Source organism: Malaclemys terrapin, chromosome 8 (assembly GCF_027887155.1).
Source record: "Malaclemys terrapin pileata isolate rMalTer1 chromosome 8, rMalTer1.hap1, whole genome shotgun sequence".
Lineage (NCBI taxonomy): Eukaryota > Metazoa > Chordata > Testudines > Emydidae > Malaclemys > Malaclemys terrapin.
The window spans coordinates 55,790,706-55,813,972 of NC_071512.1; the positions used below are offsets into that span (position 1 = coordinate 55,790,706).

At 42.9% G+C, this 23,267-nt stretch overlaps 1 protein-coding gene across 2 annotated transcripts in view; it reads left to right on the forward strand.

The window, feature by feature from the left end:
• The first annotated feature begins 774 nt into the window (after positions 1 to 774).
• DHX9 (DExH-box helicase 9) overlaps positions 775 to 23,267 on the forward strand; it is a 43,150-nt gene continuing 20,657 nt past the window's right edge. Inside the window, exons 1-14 of one of the 2 annotated variants that reach the window (XM_054037581.1) lie at positions 775 to 871; positions 1,117 to 1,237; positions 2,115 to 2,255; positions 5,788 to 5,905; positions 6,199 to 6,311; positions 7,161 to 7,309; positions 11,681 to 11,727; positions 12,937 to 13,073; positions 13,914 to 14,003; positions 15,696 to 15,857; positions 19,399 to 19,476; positions 19,874 to 20,065; positions 21,330 to 21,471; positions 22,318 to 22,400. In XM_054037581.1, coding sequence (XP_053893556.1) covers positions 1,127 to 1,237; positions 2,115 to 2,255; positions 5,788 to 5,905; positions 6,199 to 6,311; positions 7,161 to 7,309; positions 11,681 to 11,727; positions 12,937 to 13,073; positions 13,914 to 14,003; positions 15,696 to 15,857; positions 19,399 to 19,476; positions 19,874 to 20,065; positions 21,330 to 21,471; positions 22,318 to 22,400 — 1,563 coding nt within the window. In that variant the 5' untranslated portion in view covers positions 775 to 871; positions 1,117 to 1,126. Of the gene's footprint in view, positions 872 to 1,116; positions 1,238 to 2,114; positions 2,256 to 5,787; positions 5,906 to 6,198; positions 6,312 to 7,160; positions 7,310 to 10,204; positions 10,297 to 11,680; positions 11,728 to 12,936; positions 13,074 to 13,913; positions 14,004 to 15,695; positions 15,858 to 19,398; positions 19,477 to 19,873; positions 20,066 to 21,329; positions 21,472 to 22,317; positions 22,401 to 23,267 lie in introns of those variants that run through there. The other variant, XM_054037582.1, reaches the window with a different exon arrangement.

Below are 23,267 nucleotides of genomic sequence, written 5' to 3' on the forward strand. Positions count from 1 at the left end.
CTCATGCATTTCACAGTGACCTTTGCTTTTTTTTTTTTTTTAATAACTGGGTTACTCCCCCCCCTTTAATGTATAATGGAAGTGTGAAAGTTACTTTGTTTTATTTTTAATATAGCTTTTATTTTATATGGAAACTTCTACTCCCTCTCCTAAAACAATCTCGTTTTCCTAGGCTTTGCAGGAAGACTATGGGGAGATCTCAGCACATTGCCTGTAAACTCCAATCCCGCTGCGTGCAGGGACAGCGACAAAGGCGGCTTTTATTCAAAGTGTGACCTGCTCATGGAAGTGAAATAAGCGCCAAAAAAACCCAACCCACGAGTTTTAAGCAGGCCGCCTGAAGCGCCCATCCGCTGTGGAACTCCCGCTGTCCCGGGAGCAGCAGGGCCCGAGCGCTCCCGCCAGCCCGGGGCTGCCCGCAGGGTCGGGCTCGTGTCCAACGCAAAAAACAGAGCGATCCGTGTGAGCCGCCAGGAGCCCCCGCCCCAGTACAGCAGCAGCGGGGGGCCTCAAGCTCCGCTCCCTTCCGGGCAGGAGCCGCACCGGGGCGTGCAGCTGCTGTGCGGGGCTGGGGCGCCTTGGCCGTGCGCTGCAGCAGCGGGAGGCTAGGCTCGCCGCTCGGACCGGCCATGCTAACAGCTGCCAGGCCTAGGGGACGGGCCCCGGAACTGGCAGCCCTACGGCCGCTCTGTCACCACCCCCTACGCTGTGGGCGCGGCTCCCTGCATTCAGCCATAGTGGGCCTTTGTTGATACTCCTTATACGCATGCGCCACACAACCACCATTTTGTGGCGCTCGGCGAGCGAGGTACTTCGCCCCCCACCGCAGCTGCCCAGCCGAAGCCGGGTAGAGGTTGAGTCTAGAGGAGAGGTACGGGCATCTCTGCCCGTGGAGTGGGGCGGGTGCATGCGCATGCGCTGTAGGGAGAAGGGCGGGGCTGGGTCAAGAAGAGGGGCCTGATAGAGCACGTGGTGCGTGCGTGTTGTTTGTGCGCATGCGCTGTCTTTGGGCAGGGGCTGCGCTCTCCCCCTGCTATTACTCCCCATTGCTGGAGGGCGCGCGGCTCTTATCCGTGCTGTGACCCAGCGGCGCTAACGGTCGCGCTGTCCCCGCAGAGCCCGCGCTATGGGGGACGTGAAGAACTTCCTGTACGCCTGGTGCGGCAAGAGGAAGGTGACGCCGACCTACGAGATCCGCGCCGTGGGCAACAAGAACCGGCAGAAGTTCATGTGTGAGGTGCGGACCAGGGCGCGGCGGCTCGGGCCCCTCACCGCGGCGTCGGAGCGCTCCCGGCGGCACGTGCCGCGGCGGGCGCCTGTTCTGCGTGGCTGGTCTCCACACACCGGGCCGGCAGGCGCAGGCGCGGGGTGTAACCGCCCAGGGCCGGGCCGGGCCTTGAGTGTAGCTGCACAAGTCGAAGTTAAGGGGCCAGTCAAGGATACCGCCAGCACCGGCCATGGGCTCTCGCTCCCTGCAGCACCCGCTCAGGACTCCCGCCTGGCTTCCCCACGCCAAGGAAAGGAGCATTGGCTCTAGGGCCATTTTGCTACCTCATCCTTTCCCTCTTCTCACCCTAAAAGTAGGAGCGGTGCCTGGGTGGCTCTGCTTATAGTCCCAACCCTTTCATGTATTGTCACCACCTTAGAATATTCACTAATTTACGAGTGACCTTATTAGTGTAATTAGCCAGCTTCTGCCACTTTACATTTGTTGGCTGAGTTAAACCAGACCCTAGGCTCAACTTATCTACAGAGCAAAGAACTGGTTGAGGCAACTAGCGCCAGGTCCCAGCATAACAAACCCCATTTCAGCCCTAGCTGTTGTCCCAATAAAAATGTTGACATCCTGAATTACTTACTGCCCACAGAGGCAGAAAAGAAATAATGGTGAAGGGGTGTGGGGTATGTGCACAGCCTTTGACATGGCTAAAAGCCGCTAGCACTTAAAAAGTTAAGACCCCCACATATCCGCTCTGGGGAAGATGCTTAGCTAGCAGGGGAGCCAGGAGTGAATAGAAACAGCTGAGAGTCCATTGGAATTGGTTGGGTATTCACGTGGTGAGGTTTTGATGTTGTAAACACTTACCTGAGGGTCAGTTTTTTGTCTGTTGCAGGTTCGGGTGGAAGGTTTTAACTACATTGGAATGGGCAATTCCACGAACAAGAAAGATGCACAGAGCAATGCTGCTAGGGACTTCCTTAATTACTTAGTTCGGTTGAATGAAATCAAGAGTGAAGAAATTCCAGCTTTAGGGGTAAGTGTCTGTGTCCCTATCTGTCATGTAGGAGAGCAGGTTTGATTCTCTCTGGCGGTAACTTGTAGTGTTGTGCTGCTAAGTAGGTTGTTAGCAGCAGAGATTGAACCTGGGACCTCTGGATCTAAATGTTGGAGCCAATTCTCCTGGAAGGGGAAAGCCTAAAGTGAGGTATAAGACCCAGGAACAGGAGCTATGGGGAGACAGATAGCATGGGGCTGCTGGGGTGGTCAGATGGGGGCTCATAAGGGCTAGTAGGGGAGGACAGACTGGGGCAGGGGCTGAATGGGAGTGGAGGTGCAGGGCCACATGGTGATGGGGGTGGCTGGTTGGGGACACAGAGACACAGGGAGGCGGTATAGGGATGGGAGTGGCTAGGTGGGGGCACAGAGACACATGGGGACAGAGGGAGAGGTGCAGGGCCACATGGGGATGGGGTGGGTGGGTGTCTGAGTGGGGATGGAGGGACACGTGGACAGGGGGTGCAAGGACATATGGGGTTGCAGGAATACATGGGGAGAGGGGCAGATGTGCCTGACTGAATGGGAAAGGCTAGGGGTCAGCCAGGGTCTGCAAGCTCCCTAACAATTCACCCCCCCCCCCCCCCCAACCACAAAAAAACTTCCATACTTTTCCTACCCATACCCAACAACCCTCCAAGTTCACACCCAGGCTCCTTCCCAGCAATTTACTTCTCTCTCGCTCAGCTCCTCCGTTACCCCTGACTCCCCAAAGTCTTTGCATTGCTTCTGAAGGGTGCGGGAAATTTGGTTCTGTATTGTAGTTTAAATGAATTATTACTCAGAGTTCTGTATTAATATGCCTAGTAAGGAATCTATTTGTCAAAAAACATTTCCTGAATCTTTTTTGTTGTCTGTATTGTTACATTCTTGCTGACAGGTATTTTGAAATAAATGACCAAAAATAATTGAAACTGGTGTGATTATATTATTGTTTTGACAAATAAAATATGCAGAATTTTTAACTTTTTGTGCAGAATTCCCCTGGGAGTATATACTGGAGGAGATTGCAGGAGCTAGTCTCTTATGACGGCTCTAATAGTTTTATAAGCTATTTTTCATCGCTGTGTAATGAAACCAGTAATGGGTTTAAGGTCCTCTGCCATATTGCCCTTTTCCTGTGAAGCAGTGACTTTCTGCTGCTTTTGGGTTGTCTTTCCCTTTGGATACTTTTGGCACTGGTCACAGTTTGGTCAAGCAATTGTGATGTAAGAGTGTCAAGTACTGTATGTGTCTGCCACAGAACACTGAATATCAGCTGTAAATTGATGGTAATCTTGTCTTTTGGTCTGTTGCTCATAGCTTTGCTGAGGCATTGGAGCAGTCTGTAGACCCAGGCAAACAGTACTGTATAATTTCTGCCTGGTTAGAGTCTTGACCCCATAGTTGTGAAGATTATTTTTAATGGAAGTTTATGATCAGAAGAAATTGGTAGCTTTGATCATCCTATTCATCAGGAAAAGCTTCCTGCTCACTACTGGTGAGTGAATTTTTCAAGCCCTGATTTATTATAGGCAGAGTTGGCAGCACCTGAGAAACCTCTGTGAGATGGGAGGGTCATCTTATCTCTATTTTACAGGTGGAGAATTGTGGCACAGAGAGATTAGGGTCAAGAGTAGTCACTAATCTTGAGTGCCCATTTTGAGGCCCCTGGGACCTGTCTTTATAGAATATTTAGCATTATAAAACAGGCTCCCATTGACTTCAGTACTTCTACAAATCAGACCCTGGGTCTCAAGTCAGGGACTCAGAAATTGAGGAACATTCAGTTAATAACCACCTGTGAAAAGTCTGGTTTAAGTAACTTGCCTAGCATCATGTAGGTACTCTGTGGTAGAGACAAGGCTAGAATCTGTTTCTCCATTCACCTGCCCTAACCATGAGACTATACTTTATCTTCCTTCAGTCCCCTACCTCATTCATTATGCACCTTGTAATGGTCAGAAGAGGAATTTGACCTGGGGAGGGGGCTTGCAGGGGGAGTGCTCTGCAACTGTGGGGCCTACTTCTGATCCCTATTGCAGTCATTTCTCTGAGCAGTTTTCCTCTGGGCAGTGTCCATTGACTCCTTGGATGTCTTTGAGCAGTCATGGGTGCTGTCGGGGTTCTCTGCTTGGTGTCCCCTTCCAGTTCCCTGATTTTTCACACTACGACCTTCACTCCCATCTCTGATTTTTTCATTTGTTGTCCCCAGTATTCAGTTGTGGCCTAGGTTCACTGTCCCCCTCCCCCTTAGCCGGGGGAAGGGCCTTTAGCTACCGGTGTGCGTGGGCCTGCTTAGGGTGACCAGACATCCCGATATTTGCTTGTTTGTCCCGCGTCCTGACCGATGTTCGGTCGGGACCCTGGACAAACGAGCAATTTTGCCCTCCGCTGTGGCGCACAGGCGGAGCCGGGAGGGGCTCTCGCTCCCCCAGCCCCCTCACTGCCCTATTGGATCCCTCCCCAAATCCCCACCCTGGCCCCGCCTCTTCCCCAAGCACGCCGCATTCCTCCTCCCTCCCAGGCTTGCGCTGATCAGCTGTATGGCGGCGCAAGCCTGGAGGGACGGGGTGGCCCCCGGCACTCACCCTGCGAACTGCTCCAGTCCAGCTTCTCCAGGAAGGCAAGCATGGCCCGGCAGAGATCCTGCAGCAGCTCCCTCCACCCAAGCCCCCGGTAGAAGGCGAGGCAGGCCTGGGCCTCCTGGGCCACGCCCATGGCTCCTGGAGGGCAGCCGGGAAGCGAGCCAGGCTGCCCCGGGGATCTAGCACAGCACGTGGGCTTGGCAGCTCCGGGCTGGGCCTCGCTCAGCTGTTGCGGCCACCATAGAGTTGGGTGGAGACGGGGCTGTGCCGCGGGGGGGGGAACTCCCCCCTGGCGTCCCAATATTTCATCTTTGTCATCTGGTCACCCTAGGCCCGCTGTGTCCTGGAACCCACAATAGGTACTCATTTTCCAACTTTTACAGCAAATGAAGAATGGTGTTTTACGGATAAATCTCCTTCACCACACAACTGTGATTCATTCCTAGAGCAGATCTGCTAGCTGAATGGGCTGAGGTCCTGTGGGAAAACTATATGTGATTGTGTAATTAGACTATCGTAATGCATATATATAATGGGGCTGAATTAAGGTTGTCTAGCTAACTGCTTAACTTTTGAGTGCTTGATTTTTGCAATATTAGTAATGTCCTTTTAACATAGGTTTTTGTGTGTAATTATACAGTGCATTCAGTGTATCCTGTTTATCATGGATATAAGCCATGGGCCATAAACTCACATTTTTCCTGTCGCTTAAAGCAGCTAGGAATGTTAAATTGTGAGTTTTAGTAGGACATCTGAAAGAGTTTAAATGCTCAGCAGTCAAGCTTTTTAAATGTTTTAAATGGAAGCTTCTGACAGCAATGTTATATAATGAACATATCTTTAAATTGTATGACACTTTTTCTGACATGAGTATTGAGTGAAAAGTTCTGTCATTTTATATGAAGTTGGTGGCATTGCTATTCATGGGCTGTTTCCCTTCCCCAGGCAGGAGCTGCTGATGCTCCGGATGGAATAGTGCCTGAAGCAAGGGGAGATGCTGGTGAACGTGTTTCTACTCTGGGCGGACCTCTTCCTCCACATTTGGCACTGAAGAGTGAAACAGGTAAGACTTTGAATATCTGTAACTTACATTATATTTATTATATATATATATACACACACACACATATAAACACACACACACACACGTTTGGAATAAATTTTTTACCTTATAATATCAATGTCTCCTATGTGTGTTTCTTCATAAAGAAAATAACTAAAAGTAATTGAGTATTTCTGAGGCGTGGCTGCGAACAGTTCAGATTTTTCTCTTTCCTCTTCAGAGCACCTGACTTCTCAGCATGCATCTCACAATTGTTAGAAGAGGGATTAACCTTTCTTCCCCCTCTCCCCCAGGTGGTGGTCCGGCTGCTGGAGTTGGAAGCTCTGGCTATGGTGGGGCTCAGTGGGACCGTGGAGCCAATCTGAAGGATTACTATTCAAGGAAGGAGGAGCAGGAGGCACAGGCTGTAAGTTAACCTATCTAATTCTACTTTAGCTCTGAAACAAGTGTTTTCCACCCCTTTTAATGATTGATTAGAGTTTGCAGCCAGGCTTGTAATTTTTAGGAGTTCAGTATTTTGTAATTTTTTTAACTGGCAGAAGATTTATCAGTGAAGAAACTAGCTGGTTACTAGTATCAGAGGGGTAGCCGTGTTAGTCTGAATCTGTAACAAGCAACAGAGGGTCCTGTGGCACCTTTGAGACTAACAGAAGTACAGGGAGCATAAGCTTTCATGGGTAAGAACCTCACTTCTTCAGATGCAAGTAATGGAAATCTCCAGAGGCAGGTATATATCAGTGTGGAGATAACGAGGTTAGTTCAATCAGGGAGGGTGAGGTGCTCTGCTAGCAGTTGAGGTGTGAACACCAAGAGAGGAGAAACTGTTTCTGTAGTTGGATAGCCATTCACAGTCTTTGTTTAATCCTGATCTGATGGTGTCAAATTTGCAAATGAACTGGAGCTCAGCAGTTTCTCTTTGGAGTCTGGTCCTGAAGTTTTTTTGCTGTAAGATGGCTACCTTTACATCTGCTATTGTGTGGCCAGTAATAGTAACAGGATAATTCTGGGTACACTGACGGTCAGATTGTCCTCATATCAACATTTATATTGTTTATACAGACTCTTTGCTGTGGCAGTCTGCAGAAATAGTCTTGAGGCTGTAAAGACACTTAAATTTCTTGTGAAAATTCCTGATTATTCTGTGGCACGCTGACCAATTACTCAGGAAACTTGACTTTTACATTTTGTTTTAAACATACTTGTAACAAAACTTTACAGTTAGAGCCAGTAACTTTTAAATTGTTTTCAATATTAGACCTTGGAGTCAGAAGAAGTGGACTTAAATGCTGGTCTTCATGGAAATTGGACCTTGGAGAATGCTAAGGCGCGTCTGAACCAGTTTTTCCAAAAGGAGAAGGTCCAGGGAGAATATAAATACACTCAAGTGGGGCCTGATCACAACAGGTTTGCTAGTTTCACTCATATCCTTCTGTAACAAGGGGTAGAAACATTTGTGGGCAAGAGGAATCCTTTCTGGGACCCATCCTATTGATCTAGTTTGTAGTACTCTGCAGTCCTATGCGGGAAAGCTTTGTTTCTTGGTCAGTAGCTCTTAAAAGAAGGCAATGGGCAGTAGTCCCTGGTAAGAGGGGATTGTGCCTCATGTTAATCTTCAGCAGCTCCTTTTTTACTTTCTCAGTTGATTTTAAAAAGTGCCTTTGGCTTTGCAGTGTCCTATCCAGTGTGTTAGAAGAATGGCGACTGTGCTTCTGGACCTTGGGAGGGAGGGGGAAGAGATCCTTGGCATTGGGATGTGGATGACAATGTGGAGAAATCTTTGCCTGATGGTTTTGGCACTTGCTTAAAGAAATGCCTTTTTGTTTTGCATTTTATAGTGGTAATATTGCTATGATCTGGGTAACTGGGAGGTCTCAGTTTGATTGCAAGGCGATTATCCTGGCAGTAAATAATCATTTGTGCTACTCACTATAAAATGCATTAAGGAAACATTAATTTAACGTGTAATGCTTAAATTAGGTTAAGCAGGGAATGTATCTAATGGAGACTTAACAATTGTTACCGCTAGAGCTGGTTGAAAATTTCCATTGGAATATGCTGATTCAATGGAATCAGTATTCTGTGGGAATGTGTTGTGATAGCATTGAAAGTTTTGGCAGAAACCAGGAAGTCTGGCCAACCTGGTTTCCTGCCAACCGGTCAGGGTCCCAGGCTGATCAGCTCCCCGGTGAGTGAGGCAGCAAGCTGAAAAATTCTATTTCAGTTCTTCTGAAATGGAATTCTTTCCATGCTGTGGAAAAATTCACGATTTAGAGTTTTCATCCAAAATTGGGACACTTTTCTCCCTCTCTGCCCCTCCTCCCTCCCCCCCCCCCCCTGCTCCCGCTGAAAATGTGAAACTTTTTGTGGCAGGGAAAGTCTGTTTTCTATCTTAATAGAATCTTTTTGTGGTGAGAAACGCTGTCATACTGTTTTTTAATCCATCAGTTCTGTATAAATAAGCCGTTTTGGAAAGCCGCTGTGCCCTTTGCCATCCTAAATGTGTTCTCTGAAGGTTATGCTATTATCAAAAGAGACAACTGGATTTTTGTTTTCTCTGATTCCAATATCCCTTGATCTACTCACAGAAGATTGTCAGGAACTCTGAAGTACTTCTCCAGTCAATTCCTATTAATGATGGGAAATTTCATAAAAATCTTTTTCAGATATATGAACACATTATGTGTTTGACATCAAGTACCCTGGTACTCATATAAACCTTGTGTTGCCATTGCTTCAAGTCAGTTCACTTCCATTTCAGTTTCCAAATGTTGGGCACTTACCTCTTTCAAATCAATGGGGTGAGGATTAACTGTATACTACTGAGTACATATAAAATTCAAGTTCTAAGTGTTGTTCAGCAGAGTGTTTACTTCTGTAATCTGCAGGTTGCTGTTGGTGTATGTGGTGGTATGGGTTCCTTGTGGGTGGAGACCTTAAATCCATGTATTTGAGGAAAGTGGGGGTGGTGGTTGGTACTAGTATGTTTCTCAGCCTGCTTGCTGTTCTTCCAGAGAGCATTCCAGGGTGTAGTATTTATTACTCCCAGGAAGGCTCGTATGGATTACTCTCATGTGGATCAACATGTTGGAAAGAGTGGATTGTGAGAGAAACCTGTTGCAGTGCATCTGACTCTTCAGACCTATTCTAATATTAGAGGCCAGGAGTAAATTCCCCAGGGTTGTGAGTTCAATCCTTGAGGGGGCCACTTAGGGATCTGGGGCAAAATCAGTACTTGGTCCTGCTAGTTGAAGGTAGGGGGCTAGACTCGATGACCTTTCAAGGTCCCTTCCAGTTCTAGGAGATGGGATAGCTCCATTTTTAAAAAAATAAAATAAAATAAAATTGCATATTCGGTGAATATCCAGTAAAAGCAGAGGAATAGTTGCACTATATCTCTGGATTGAAGAAGTAGGGTGGTAGTAGTATTTTCAGGAAGCACCAATCCTCACATATATCTAGGCTTGGCAGAGTTCAGTTTTTTATTTTTTTTTTTATAATTTTGACAGATAATATCAATGTTTTAAATTTTCAGGTGTCCAAAACTGAGTGTGTCAGACAGTTAACACTGAGATTCAGAAAGTTAAAGCTTTAGAAACCAAACACAAATTGTAAATATAACATGTCAAAAGATACAAGGAAAATAACCTTAAATCAAACTGTAAGTTCTCAAGCAGCATTTTTCTTATTTTATCTGTAAATTTAGATTATTGATGGTAAGTCTTCTGTCCCTTTGTATGTGTGTGATGAAATCTAAACTTGCTGATATTTACCAATAAAAATCTAATCCTTCCAAGTCTACGTATAACTTGCTAGTTCTGATCTTTTTAATATTCTTTATGTTGAGTGTCAGTTTTACTTTTCCATAAGTGAGAAATTTTAAAGGAGAAATATGTCTCTTCAGTGGATTTTTGTCACTGTCCCTTCAAAACTGAGTGGGTACAGGTACTTGATAATAGCATACATTTGGAATCGAGAGGGTTTATTTTGAGTGACAGGAATGTAAATGTAGAACTTCTGGGGCACAGAACACAAAATGAATATTTTAGCAAATGATGGGACAAGACTTTTACCTTTTGGGGACTTCACTGGCAGTCTGGGTACAGCATTGCTGCTTGTTTCATGCTGAAAGGGGTAGCAGACGGCGACACCAGAGATCTGTGCTCATTCACACATGTGCTTCTGCTTAGGCCGAACTAAGCAATCACATGGGAGTCTATTGTAAACTGATTTCTGGTGTCGCTGTTCCCCCCTTAGGTGGAGGAGAATGAGATTGAGTGCTGACTATAAGCCTGGCTGAGAAACATACTGGCATCGGTGTCATTAATGAAAGGGTGGCTGTTGTATCCCTGAGAGCCAGTGGCCTTTGACTCATGAAGCCGCTGTGCCTGAAGGTCAGTTCACTGGTGGTGCAGGAAGGAGTCTAACATTGAACTTAAATCCTCACCTAACCTTTGTTTTATTTACAGCGAGAAATCAAGGCCGTGTCCTAGCTGCAAGGTTCTGCCTGCAGCAGTGGAAGCACCAGAGGCATAGTTTTCAGAGAGGAACTGCATCTGTTAGAGCCCAAACAACTTGGATCAGATTTGCAAGTTTAAACCCAGAGTTATAACAACGTGGTTTTAATTTCTAATTTTCGAACACGCATTTATTTGTGCTGTGATTTAAAAAAAAGAAGGGGGGGGCAAAACTTGTGAGGTAGGTGCCCAATGCTCATTGAATTTCAGTGGAAGTTGGGTGTCTTACTCCCTTAAGTGTCTCTGAAAATCACAGCCTTAATGTACCAGTAGTCTCTTTAACAAGTTTATTATATGGTTAGCAGTCTGGATGTTTGTGTTCTGACTGAAGGCAAAGCCAGAACACATGGAAATGAGGGCAATCTGAGCAGATTGCTCTAGATTTCAGTGTTAGGCAGTACTGCATATAGGAATCTTGTTAACAGAACAATTGACTACAATGCAAAAGCAACTCTGTTATCTGCCTATTGGGTCACACTTCACTATTTGATTCCAGGCAGGATAGGAGCCTGTTCTTGTGTTGAAACATATATACCTTGATGCTGGAGTAAACAAGTGAAGATATCCAACACACACACACACCCCATCCATCCATCCTCTTCCAGGCTCGTCAGATAGTTCTGTCTGGTGCTGTCAGTTTCTTAAGGTTCTGTTCTGAAAAGTAACTGTAAAATGACATCATGGGTATGTGTGTTCATGAATCCAAATCAGACATACTCAAATTACCAGATTTTTTTTTCCAATTGCCAGTCCTTCAAAGTCACTCTTCAGTTCAAAAGTTAAGCTGCATTTTTACTAGTATATCAGTCCAAATACTGAGTGAGTGTGTGGGTTTTTTTGGTGTTGCCTATTAACTGTCAAGTTGCATAGGGAACAAATAAGGGAAGAATCTGGATCTGCAACTGGAACAATTGATCCATCAGTCAAACTAGAATCCAGTTTACTCAGCTGAATTAGTTTTTATGGGATTAAAAGCACTAGAATCTTATTTTAGTCATTCGTTGTTGAAGTATGACTCTGCTGCTCAAAATACACAGGGAGCAGATCTCACGATTGAGAAGGTGTCACTGTACAGAGGAAAAACCTTATATTTTAAGGTTAATGTTTCATTTGTTCTAGAATTAAAGAGGAAATAATTGTTTTATAATTGAGTTTTGATGAGCTTTGTCTAAACCGTTGGAAAGCCTGGCCATCTTGGAAATGTTGGGTTCAGCCACTCTCAGGAATTAAAGCCTTAACTGTGTCTCTTTGTGTGTTACAGGAGCTTTATTGCAGAAATGACCATTTATGTCAAGCAGCTGGGCAGAAGTAAGTGTCCTCCTTTTCCTCCTGTCTGGCTAGTTATGGGTCTTAGAGAAGAGAAACATGAGAATAATTCTGAGTACATGCAACACTAGTTGGATGGTGTTTCATGCAATAATGCACTGCTGCCAGTGTCCCAGTGGGCCCCAGTAAGCAGCTTGCTGAATTGTGTGAAGTCTTCTCACCATTGACTGCTATTATGGAAATGTTCTTTTACCTTTTCCCCCAGTATACCTTTCAGCTGCTTGTTCATTAAACACACAGGCCTTTCCTTTGTACATTGTAAAGGGATGGTCTGTGATAACTGGCTACATAGTGTATGTCTGGTTAGTGAAATAGCTTAAGACTCTTGGCCTTGAACCACCTGAGAGATGCAGGTATCTAGTATTGCACTGCTTGAATTATTGCTTTTAGAAATTATTTTTAACGAGCTGGCCTCTGCCTTCATGGAAGTCTATTGCAGTAAAGTCCAAAGCAAGCAAAGAGCTAGAAATAGGACCATTCAAGAAGACACCTTGCTCAGGTTAAGTATCTGGTCAGTGATCGAGGATAGAGATATATACAGGACTAGGATGGGTGGGGAACCTTGGAGAATCACAAAAATTATGCAGTTTCAAACAGCTAGTTAGAAACCTGTGGGTTGTGTGGTTTTTTTTTTAAGATACCAAGCACACAAGTCTTACTCTTGTGATTTGAACTTATAGTAGATATCTACACAATTAGAAACTTCACCAGTCAATTAATTATCTTTTTATAATGTCCATAATGCAGTAAAATTGATGTAGTGTGGTGCCTTAAAATGACCAAACTGTTAGGTATTTGAAGACACAAGAAAAACAAGTGTCAAGTCTCTACTGGATTTGTGGACTGGTGCCTTGAAATTGAAAATGGGCCTGCAGCATAGCCTGGTCCAGATGGGTGCTGTAAGGGAGTCCTGGCTTTCACAAATATTGTGGAAAAAGCCCTGTTAAGCATGGGTAGGCTGAGTGCTATAAGGTAAACCTGCTTGCATGAATACTGTAATGTGAATTAACTTTTGTTAGTTACAGCCTGGCTGGAGCTGGGAGTCCCTCTTCTCAGTAGGGATCATTACTGAAACCTGCTTTTAAGTAGCCACTAAACCCATCTCATATTGCTATCTTATGCTAAAGCTGTTTACTCACACAGACAACATGCATAACTGGCTACTATAACCTTAATGTTTGTGTGCTACAGGAATCTTTGCTCGTGAGCATGGATCAAACAAAAAGCTGGCAGCACAGTCCTGTGCTCTGTCCCTGGTCAGACAGCTCTACCATCTTGGGGTCATCGAGCCCTACACTGGGCAGACAAAGAAGAAGGAAGGAGAAACAGTGAGTCTGCTATAGGAGAAGCAGATACTATTCCTCTGAGTCAGAAGGAGCAGTGAACTGGTGTAAATTTGTCTCTGCTTGCTTATGCTCCATGTTTAATGCTTGGGAAGCTAATGCAATTTTCTGATCTCCAGGACCAGAGATTGATTTTGATCTGGGGAAAGATGAGTGGCTGGGATGAACAGAGAAGTATCTGCGTGTGTATTTGTGTGTATGTATGTGTGTGCACATGTGCGCTTGGAGCAACAGAGAGGTATGCATGAATATTGGGGGGAGGGGAGGAAAGGTTTTTTATTTGTGGTCACATTCTACAATAGTAAAACTAAAAATAAAAAATTTATTTTTCAACTTAAGAACATAAGAACGGCCATATTGGGTCAGACCAAAGGTCCGTCTAGCCTGATATCCTGTCTCTGACAGTGGCCAATGCCAGGTGCCCCAGAGGGAGTGAACAGAACAGGTGTAATCGTCAAGTGATCCATCCCATCTCTCCCATTCCCAGCTTCTGGCAAACTTGATTTAACTTGTCAGCAGACCAGTTAGTTTCAGGTTCTCTTGTGTTAGCAGTACTGCAGTATTTTGATTGCAAACACTGAAAGGAATGTCTACGTATTCATTTTAACAACCAAACAAACAAAAGTTTTTTTTTTTTTTTAAAACATAGATTTTTATTGAACTTAAATTTTGTATAAAAAGTACCTTTAATAAATGTGAGTTCTGAGCTGTCAGCATCCCTTTTCACTTCTCTCTCCTTAGAAGCCTCTCGGTGTTTCAATATATTCTCCAGTGAGGTTCTTGTGGATATCTTGGGTTTTTATTATAGTATTTTTAATTTCACAGGTAGAACCTTATGAAGTGGTGATCTCTCCTGATTTGGAAAATCAGCTGAATAGCATCATACAGGAGCTTTCTCTTGAGGTCATGCCACAGGTGGGTGTATGGTTCAGACTTGGGCTGTCAAGTGATTAAAAGAATTAATCGTGAGATTAATCGTGCGATGTTAAACAATAATAGAATATAATTTATTTAAATATTTTTGGATGGTTTCTACATTTTTCAAATATATTGATTTCAATTACAACACAGAATACAAAGTGTACAGTGTTCACTTTATTTTTGATTACAAATATTTGCACTGTAAAAAGTTGAGAAATAGTATATTTCAATTCACCTATTACAAGTACTGTAGTGCCATCTTTGTCATGAAAGTTGAAAATACAAATGCAGAATTATGTACAAATAACTGCACTCAAAAATAAAACTGTAAAACTTTAGAGCCTACAAGTCCACTGAGTCCTACTTCTTATCAGCCAGTTGCTCAGACAAACAAGTTTGTTTACATTTACTGGAGATAATGCTGCCTGCTTCTTGTTTACAATGTCACCTGAAAGTGAGAACAGGTGTTTACATGGCATTGTTGTAGCTGGTGTCGCAAGATACTTATGTGCCAGACGCTCTAAAGATTCATGTGTTCCTTCATGCTTCAACCACCATGCTGATGATGGGTTCTGCACGATAATGATCCAAAGCAGTGTGGACTAACACATGTTCATTTTCATCATCTGAGTCAAATGCCAACAGCAGCTTGATTTTTCCTTTTTGTGGTTTGGTTTCTGTAGTTTCCACTTCAGTGTGTTGCTCTTTTAAGACTTCTGAAAACATGCTCCACACTTCGTCCCTCTGAGATTTTGGAAGGCACTTCAGATTCTTAAACCTTCGGTCAAATGCTGTAGCTATCTTTTTAGAAATCTCACATTGGTACCTTCTTTGCATTTTGTCAAATCTGCAGTGAAAGTGTTCTTGAAATGAACGTATGCTGGGTCATCTGAGACTGCTATAACATGAAATATATGCAGGTAACACAGAGCGGGAGACACACAATTCTCCCCCAAGGAGTTCATTCCCAAATTTCATTAACACATGATTTTTTTGGAAGCGTGAAGGGGCATGTGCGGCTCTCTATGAGCTGAGGGGTGAAAACATTATCTACTATCTGGCACATAATACCTTGCAATGCCCACTACAAAAGTGCTATGCGAATGCCTGTTTTCACTTTCAGGTGATGTAAATAAGCGGGCAGTATTATCTCCCGTAAATGTAAACAAACTTATTTGTCTTAGTGATTGGCTGAAGTAGGACTGAGTGGACTTGTAGGCGCTGAAGTTTTACATTGTTTTGTTTTTGAGTGCACTTACGTAACACAAAAAAATCTACATTTGTAAGTTGCACTTTCACAATAGATTGCATTATGGTACTTGTATGAGGTAAATTGAAATACTATTTCTTTTGTATATCACTTCTGCAGTGCAAATATTTGGAATCAAAAATAATATAAAGAGAGCACTGTACACTTTGTATTCTGTGTTGTAATGGAAATAAATATATTTGAAAATGTAGAAAAATATCCAAAAATATGTAATTTCAATTGGTATTCTATTGTTTAGCAGTGCAATTAAAACTGCCATTAATCGCAATTAATTTTTTTAATTGCAATTCATTTTTTGTTAATCGCCTGAGTTAACTGATTAACCGACAGCCGTAGTTGAGACACTTCATTACACTGTTTTTCCCCATCAGTCTTACAGTTTGTTTAAACATTTTTTTTTTCTTCTGAACTTGTAGCCTGAAGATCCAAGCTGTCCAGTTTTGCTCAACATTGGAAAACTGGCCCATTTTGAACCATCTGTGAGACAGAATCAAATGGGAGTTGTCCCATGGTCACCCCCGCAGTCAAACTGGAACCCTTGGACCAGCTGCAATATTGATGAGGGTCCTCTGGCATATGTAAGTCTAAGGCAGTTTCTTAGAATGGATCTGTTCCTATTTTCATATTCCTGGAACTTGTAAATGCATTATTCCAGGTTTCTGGGGAAAGTTCCAATAATCCATGGGACTTCATGGATTGACTTAATGGATTTTGGGTTTGGCTGTCTGACAGCAGCCCCTTGCTTGTCCTATTTGGCCATTTTGTTTCACTCTGTCATTTTTGCAGCCCTTAAATAATTCCTATTAACTTCATAATGCAAGCATATAGGCTTCCTTAAATTTCAGTTTATAACTATTCTCAGCCTGTCTCCCCAGGAATCCTGCTTTTGAAAGGAGAAACTGCTTCAAGCAGGTGTCACTTTCTTACCAGTCTGCTTTTCCATGGCTTCCAGCTACATAGAGAACAATGATGTGGCCTAGTAAAGAAAAGGAAATGTTGGCTTGGCGGATGCAGCTGGCTTGACTTGAGTATCAACATAAACTGGTCAAAATAGGATACCCATAGCAATAGTCTTGTTTTCTATTTTTCTGATCCAGTTTATGTCCCTATCTCCTCCCTGAGCTTTGCTTGCTTGGCTGAAACAATTAGCATTGTTTTTCAAAATGCGGCCCTAGCAACAGTCCATTAAATGTAAGCTTGAGATGTGTTTGTAATTAAGATCTTGACTGATACTGCAAATTGAACATATACTTCATATCACTCACAAGATTTGCTCGGCAGGGTGTAGCTTCCTTTTTGCAACGGAGATTAATTGATCCTTTAGTAACAAAGTTGAAAGATTTATCACTATATTTAATATTGCCATTAATCGCACAATTAATTTTTAAGATTAATCGCAGTAGTAAAAAGATTAATCGTGTGATCTAAACAATAGAATACCATTTATTTAAATATTATTGGATGTTTTCTACGTCTTCAAATATATTGATTTCAATTACAACTCAGAATACAAAGTGTACAGTGCTAACTTTATATTTTTTATTACAAATATTTGCTGTAAAAAACAAAAGAAATAGTATTTTTAAATTCACCTCCTAAAAGTACTGTAATGCAATCTCTTTATCATGAAAGTTGAACGTACAAATGTAGAAGTACGTACAAAAAAATAATTGCATTCAAAAATAAAACAATGTAAAACTTTAGAGCCTCCAAGTCCACTCAGTCCTCCTTCTTTTCAGCCCATCACTCAGACGAACAAGTTTGTTTACATTTACAGGAGATAATGCTTCCTGCCTTTGTTTACAGTGTCATCTGAAAGTGTGAACAGATGTTCCCATGGCCCTGTTGTAGCCGGTGTTGCAAGATATTTACGTGCCAGATGCGTTAAAAATTCATATGTCCCTTCATCTTTAACCACCATTCCAGAGGATTCAGAGTAGCAGCCGTGTTAGTCTGTATCCGCAAAAAGAACAGGAGTACTTGTGGCACCTTAGAGACTAACAAATTTGTTAGTCTCTAAGGTGCCACAAGTACTCCTGTTCTTATTCCAGAGGATGTGTCTGTGCTGATAACTGGTTCTGCTTGATAACGATCCAAAGCAGTGCATGTTCACATCATCTGAATCAGATGACACCAGCAGAAGGTTGATTTTCTTTGCTGATGGTTCAGGTTCTGTAGTTTCTGCATCGGAGCGTTTCTTTTTTTAAGACTCCTGAAAGCGTGCTCCACAGCTTGTCCCCCTCAAATTTTCGAAGGCACTTATTCTTAAACCTTGGGTTGAGTGCTGTAGCTATCTTTAGAAATCTCCCATTGGTACCTTCTTTGCATTTTGTCAAATCTGCAGTGAAAGCCTTCTTAAAAGGAACAACATGTGCTGGGTCATCATCTAAGACTGCTGTAATATGAAATGCATGGCAGAATGCTGGTAAAACAGAGCAGGAGACATACTATTCTTCCCCAAGGAGTTCAATCAAAATTTAATTATGCATGATTTTTGTAAGGAGTGTCATCAGCATGGAAGCATGTCTTCTGGAATGTACCCGAAGCATGAAGGGGCATACGAATGGCACATAAATACCTTGCAATGCCAGCTACAAAAGTGCTATGCGAACTCTTGTTCTCACTTTCAGGTGACGTAAATAAGAAGCCGGCAGCATTATCTCCTGTAAATGTAAACAAACTTGTTTGTCTTAGCAATTGGCTGAATAAGAAGTAGGACTGAGTGGACTTGTAGGCTCTAAAATTTTACATTGTTTTGGTTTTGAGTGCAGTTATGTAACCAAAAAAATGTACGTTTGCACTTTCCGATAAAGAGATCGCATTATGGTACTTGTATGAGGGGAATTAAAAAATACAATTTCTTTTATCATTTTTACAGTGCAAATATTTGTAATAAAAATAATATAAAGTGAGCACTGTACACTTTGTATTTTGTGTTGTTATTTAAATCAATATATTGGAGAATGTAGAAAAACATCCAAAAATAGTCAAACAATAAAACACCAGTTGAAATTTATTAACAGTGCAATTAAAACTGTGATTAATTTTTTTAGTTAATTGCGTGAGTTAACTGCAATTAATCGACAGCCCTACTTATTAAGTATTGGAGGTGGTAGTTCAGCTAAGGTTTTTACTGCATCCTGCTCTTTTGTGCAGAATGGCTAATCTGTGGATGATGCATGTGAAAGATTGCCATCAGAGTGATCACTTCAGCAGTTCCTTGATGTATAGTTTTTTCATTCAATCAGAGTACAATGCATTTGTATCTAGGCCTACAACAAAGAGTTAGACTGTTACTGAAAACTTTTTGGGAAAACTAACTTTTTTAGAAAAATGGTCCATCCAAACTCTAGCATGCTGGTCTAGATAGGTAAAGAAATGGTAGGATAGCTCAGGGAACTAGATGAAAAGATCCTGTTTCTTTTGGGATTGCCTGCGTTCTTCAGTCATTACTGATTAGAAAGTGAAGCTAAGTCCTCACTATCATGGTTTTAAAAAAATAAAACCTCACATCTTTGCAGTAGACTTTTCCAAAGGGCCTCTTTCTATAAATTAGAAGTCCATTTTCATCTTTTTTTAATATATATATTCTCGCATCCAAAGTTATGTAGAGTAGGAAGCTGCAATTTGGCACAGTGTCTCAAAGAGAATATTTCTACTGATGATCTCACCGCAAAAAGGGTGCTAGGTCTTCGTTATGAGAGGAAATAACCTGTTCCATGAGTCAACTTTCATATGGAATTCTAATGCTATAACATGAAGGATTACTGCATGTGATCTTTGTGATAAATACTCAGCCAAACTCCTGGTCCATCGGTTCCCATATCCTGTCTTTGGAAGTGGCAGGCATTTGATGTCTTCTGATAATGGACTGTCAAAGTAATATTGATGGTGTACTCCTGATTTGTTCAAACTGCATCTTTTTATAACTACAGATTTGCACATATAACTTAATACTGAATATTTGGATGATGAAGTAATGGGTCAGAGTTAAGGTTATTGTGGTAACATTGCATTAGTACCACTTAACCACATTAATGCAATAAGAAGTTTATTTGCATTGTAAATATAAATAAATGTCTTCCTAACGAGTCTCTTAACCCTTCGTGTACTTTCCAGGCCACCCCAGAACAGATAAGCATGGACTTGAAAAATGATCTCATGTACCGCCTGGAGCAGGATCAAGAGTTACAGAGGGTAAGTCTGCTGCCTGTGACTTTTGGCATGCTGGTAAGTTTGCAGAAGCAATGCTTGCTGTAATTTTCTTCACCCTAGCCCTGGAGTTGCTGCTGTTTCTGAGTGCAGTAGACAATTCTTTGTGCTGGGGATTGTGGGTTTTACTCGGGATTGCTGGCAAGTGCTTTCAGGGGCATGGGGCACTACTGCTGCAGGAATGGTTGCTTTAATATGTTTTGCCCAAGTTCAAGAATGCTACCATTATGGGTTTTGCAGGAAGAGATCTCTCAGGTTCACAGATCCCACTAATGTGGAGTAGAGTACATGTTTTGCAAGAGTGGGACACTCTTGATGTAGATAGAGAGCAGAATGGGTCGGATTGCTGAATATTACGGGAAAGATCTGGGTCTCTTTTCAGATCCTACAAGAGAGGGAGACCCTGCCTGTGAAGAAATTTGAGACTGAAATTCTTGATGCAATCCATCACAGTCCTGTTGTCGTCATTCGTGGTGCCACTGGTTGTGGCAAAACCACACAGGTTCCACAGTACATCCTGGATGAATACATCAAAAACGGCAAAGCTGCAGAATGCAACATTGTAGTAACACAAGTGAGGAACGCGTTATAAATTGAAATTATTTAGGTTTCATGGTGGTTTACGATAAAATACCCATCTAGACATGCTATTAAATCTGAATGTAATTAAAACCGTTCACGAAGGCTGGAGAAACTAAATCACATTCTAGACAGTTGTGAAAACATCTGCTATTCTGATTACACTAAATTCATTACTCACTATGCATGTGTGTGTGTGTAATGATTATTCATGTTGCAGTGGGTATCTGATAAGACTTGATGAAATAATCTTTGTGGACAGCACCAGAAAACTCTGCACTTGCATATACAGTGCAGTCCTTTCTGATACTTAGTAATGGAATATCCTAGTTCAGGGATTGGCAACCTTTGGCGCGCGGCTTGCCAGGGCAAGTACCCTGGCGGGCCGGGCTGGTTTGTTTACCTGCCGCGTCTGCAGGTTCGGCCGATCGCTGCTTCCACTGGCCGCGGTTCCTCGCTCCAGGCCAATGGGGGCTGTGGGAAGCGGTGCGGGCCCAGGGATGTGCTGGCCGCCACTTCCTGCCGCCCCCATTGGCCTGGGATGGCGAACCGCAGCCAGTGGGAGCAGCGATTGGCCGAACCTGCGGACGCGGCAGGTAAACAAACCGGCCCTGCCCGTCAGGGTGCTTACCCTGGTGAGCCATGTGCCAAAGGTTGCCGATCCCTGTCCTAGTTGATAGGTGGGGCAGGTCAGACCTATTGGTTATCTGAAGGAATGGGATCCAGCAGATATGGGGGCCTATGGAAATCAGCTGGCATACGCAAGATGAACCATTTTTTAAGGAAAACACTGAGCTTGCACCTTTTTGGTGATCTGGTTTCCTCCATCATTCCCAGCTTAAGTAGTTTGCTTCTTGCAGTGTCTGCATTGTGATACTGTCCATTAGAAGCAGCTACTGACTTGCATCCTAGCTTCTATTTATTCACATTGTGCAGCAGGATCTGCTTAAGATAAAAATGTTCTGAGGTGCACTGGCAGAGCTGCGTAGAACTTTCGTATTACCTGCCCAAACTATACATGGCTCAAGCCAGTGCTGTTAGTAATGTACTTTCATGAGTATTTTAAGAGTTTGGATTGTAGTTCTCATCTTTTTTGGGTGCTCACCGATGAGATTTGTCTTTAAATAACTATCTTCAACATTAAAGTTTGGGGAGAGGGCACAGCTAACTTCCCCAGTCTCTCTACTTGTAGGTCTGTGAAATAGATAAGTTTGCACAGTTTCATCTTTACAATATGCAAAAAATGTTTCACCTCTCAGCCCAGGAGGATCAGTGCAGTTTCCGTGGCAGAGCGTGTGTCGTATGAGAGAGGAGAAGAACCTGGGCAAAGCTGTGGATACAGTGTACGATTTGAATCTGTACTTCCTCGCCCCCATGCCAGTGTGATGTTCTGCACTGTAGGTCTGTATTGCTTTGTTACCCAACCAGTCTAATATCTGAGTAACAGCTTAGATGCCTGGCACTAGTGCAGGGGTAGGCAACCTATGGCACATGTGCCAAAGGCGGCACGCGAGCTGATTTTCAGTGGCACTCACACTGCCCGGGTCCTGGCCACCAGTCCAGGGGGCTCTGCATTTTAATTTAATTTTAAATGAAGCTTCTTAAACATTTTAAAAACCTTAATTTACTTTACATATAACAATAGTTTAGTTACATATTATAGACTTATAGAAAGAGACATTTTAATGTTTTTAGAAGGTCTCTATTACTGGCACGCGAAACCTTAAATTAGAGTGAATAAATGAAGACTCGGCACACCACTTCTAAAAAGTTGCCTACCCCTGCACTAGTGGTACTGATGACAGTGAGAAAACAGTCCTTGTTTTCAGGGAGAATCTGAATGAAAATCGCAAGTTTTGTTCACCTGCTCAGCAAACTTTTCTCCAATTACGGACAGGGAAATGTGCCAGTTTAGTTTAGTCATTGGGCTCATTAGAGGTTTGAGAATGAATACAGATCAGATACCATATCCACAATATTCCCTCTAAGTGAGATGAGGAGTAGCCACCTGAAGTTTAGGATGGGGAGGTGGTGGGTGGGGAGAGGTGGTCTCTCTAGTCTCAACACTTGAGCCCACTCCCCTCATTACATACAGGTGTAAATGTGGGGTTTAGACAAAGGGTTTCAAAATGTGCACAGTTCTTGTTGCCAACATAGCTGAGGCTTTGTTATAAATGTTTGAACTGCTGTGATCCATGTCAACATTCAGCTGTTACTATCCCTATTAATGTGAATTCCTTTTTTAAGGTGTCCTCCTAAGAAAACTGGAGGCTGGGATCCGTGGAATTAGTCATGTTATTGTGGATGAGATCCATGAGAGAGACATTAATGTGAGTTACTGAGTTGGAGGTCTGGATTGCTTTACCTGTTTACCAGGTCTTTTGTGTTCCTGTCTTATGTGAAAGGGAATTGTGCATTTTACTAAATTGTATGGATCTGAGTCTTCTGTAATTGTTCTCAGTTGTAGTACTGGTTGAAATACTTCTGAGATGTTTCCAGCTGAAGATCAAGGCTTCACAGCTTCTTCTTATGTCTCTTTATAGGTCTTAGGACTCTCTCCTACACTTTTGGCTTTCTCTAGCAAATAGAGCACTACGGTGCAAGTACTCTTTGTACAAAGTTGTTTGGTGCTGAAGACAAGAGTGAAAATTAGACTAAAATGTTGTTGTCCTTCCCTTCCATTTTCTTATCTACAGTAATATACCACTTAATATGCTAGTACTTAAGCCACAGTCATCAAGTTGACAACTACAATGCAGTAGTTCATCTTTAGTACAAAAATCTGCAACAAATTGAAAACTTGAAAGCACTGCAAAATGAGCAACATTTAATATAAAAGTGGGGATATTGTGCTGAATTTATTCACAATTAGTTAAAAACTCTTTTTTTTAAATCTACCTGAATCTACCTTGGTTTTCATAAGAATGGCCATACGAGGTCGGACCAGTGGTCCATCTAGCCTATTTATCCTATCTTGTGATAGTGGCTGGTGCCAGATGCTTCAGAAGGAGTGAACAAAACATGGCAGTTTATCGAGTGATCCATCCCCTCTCATCCAGTCCCAGGGTACCTTGCCATCATTAGCCACCCTCAAGGAACTTATCTATTTTTTTTTTTTTTTTTCGAACCCTGTTATAATTTTGGCTTTCACAACATCCCCTGGCAATGAGTTCTACAGGTTGACTCGGCTTTGTGTG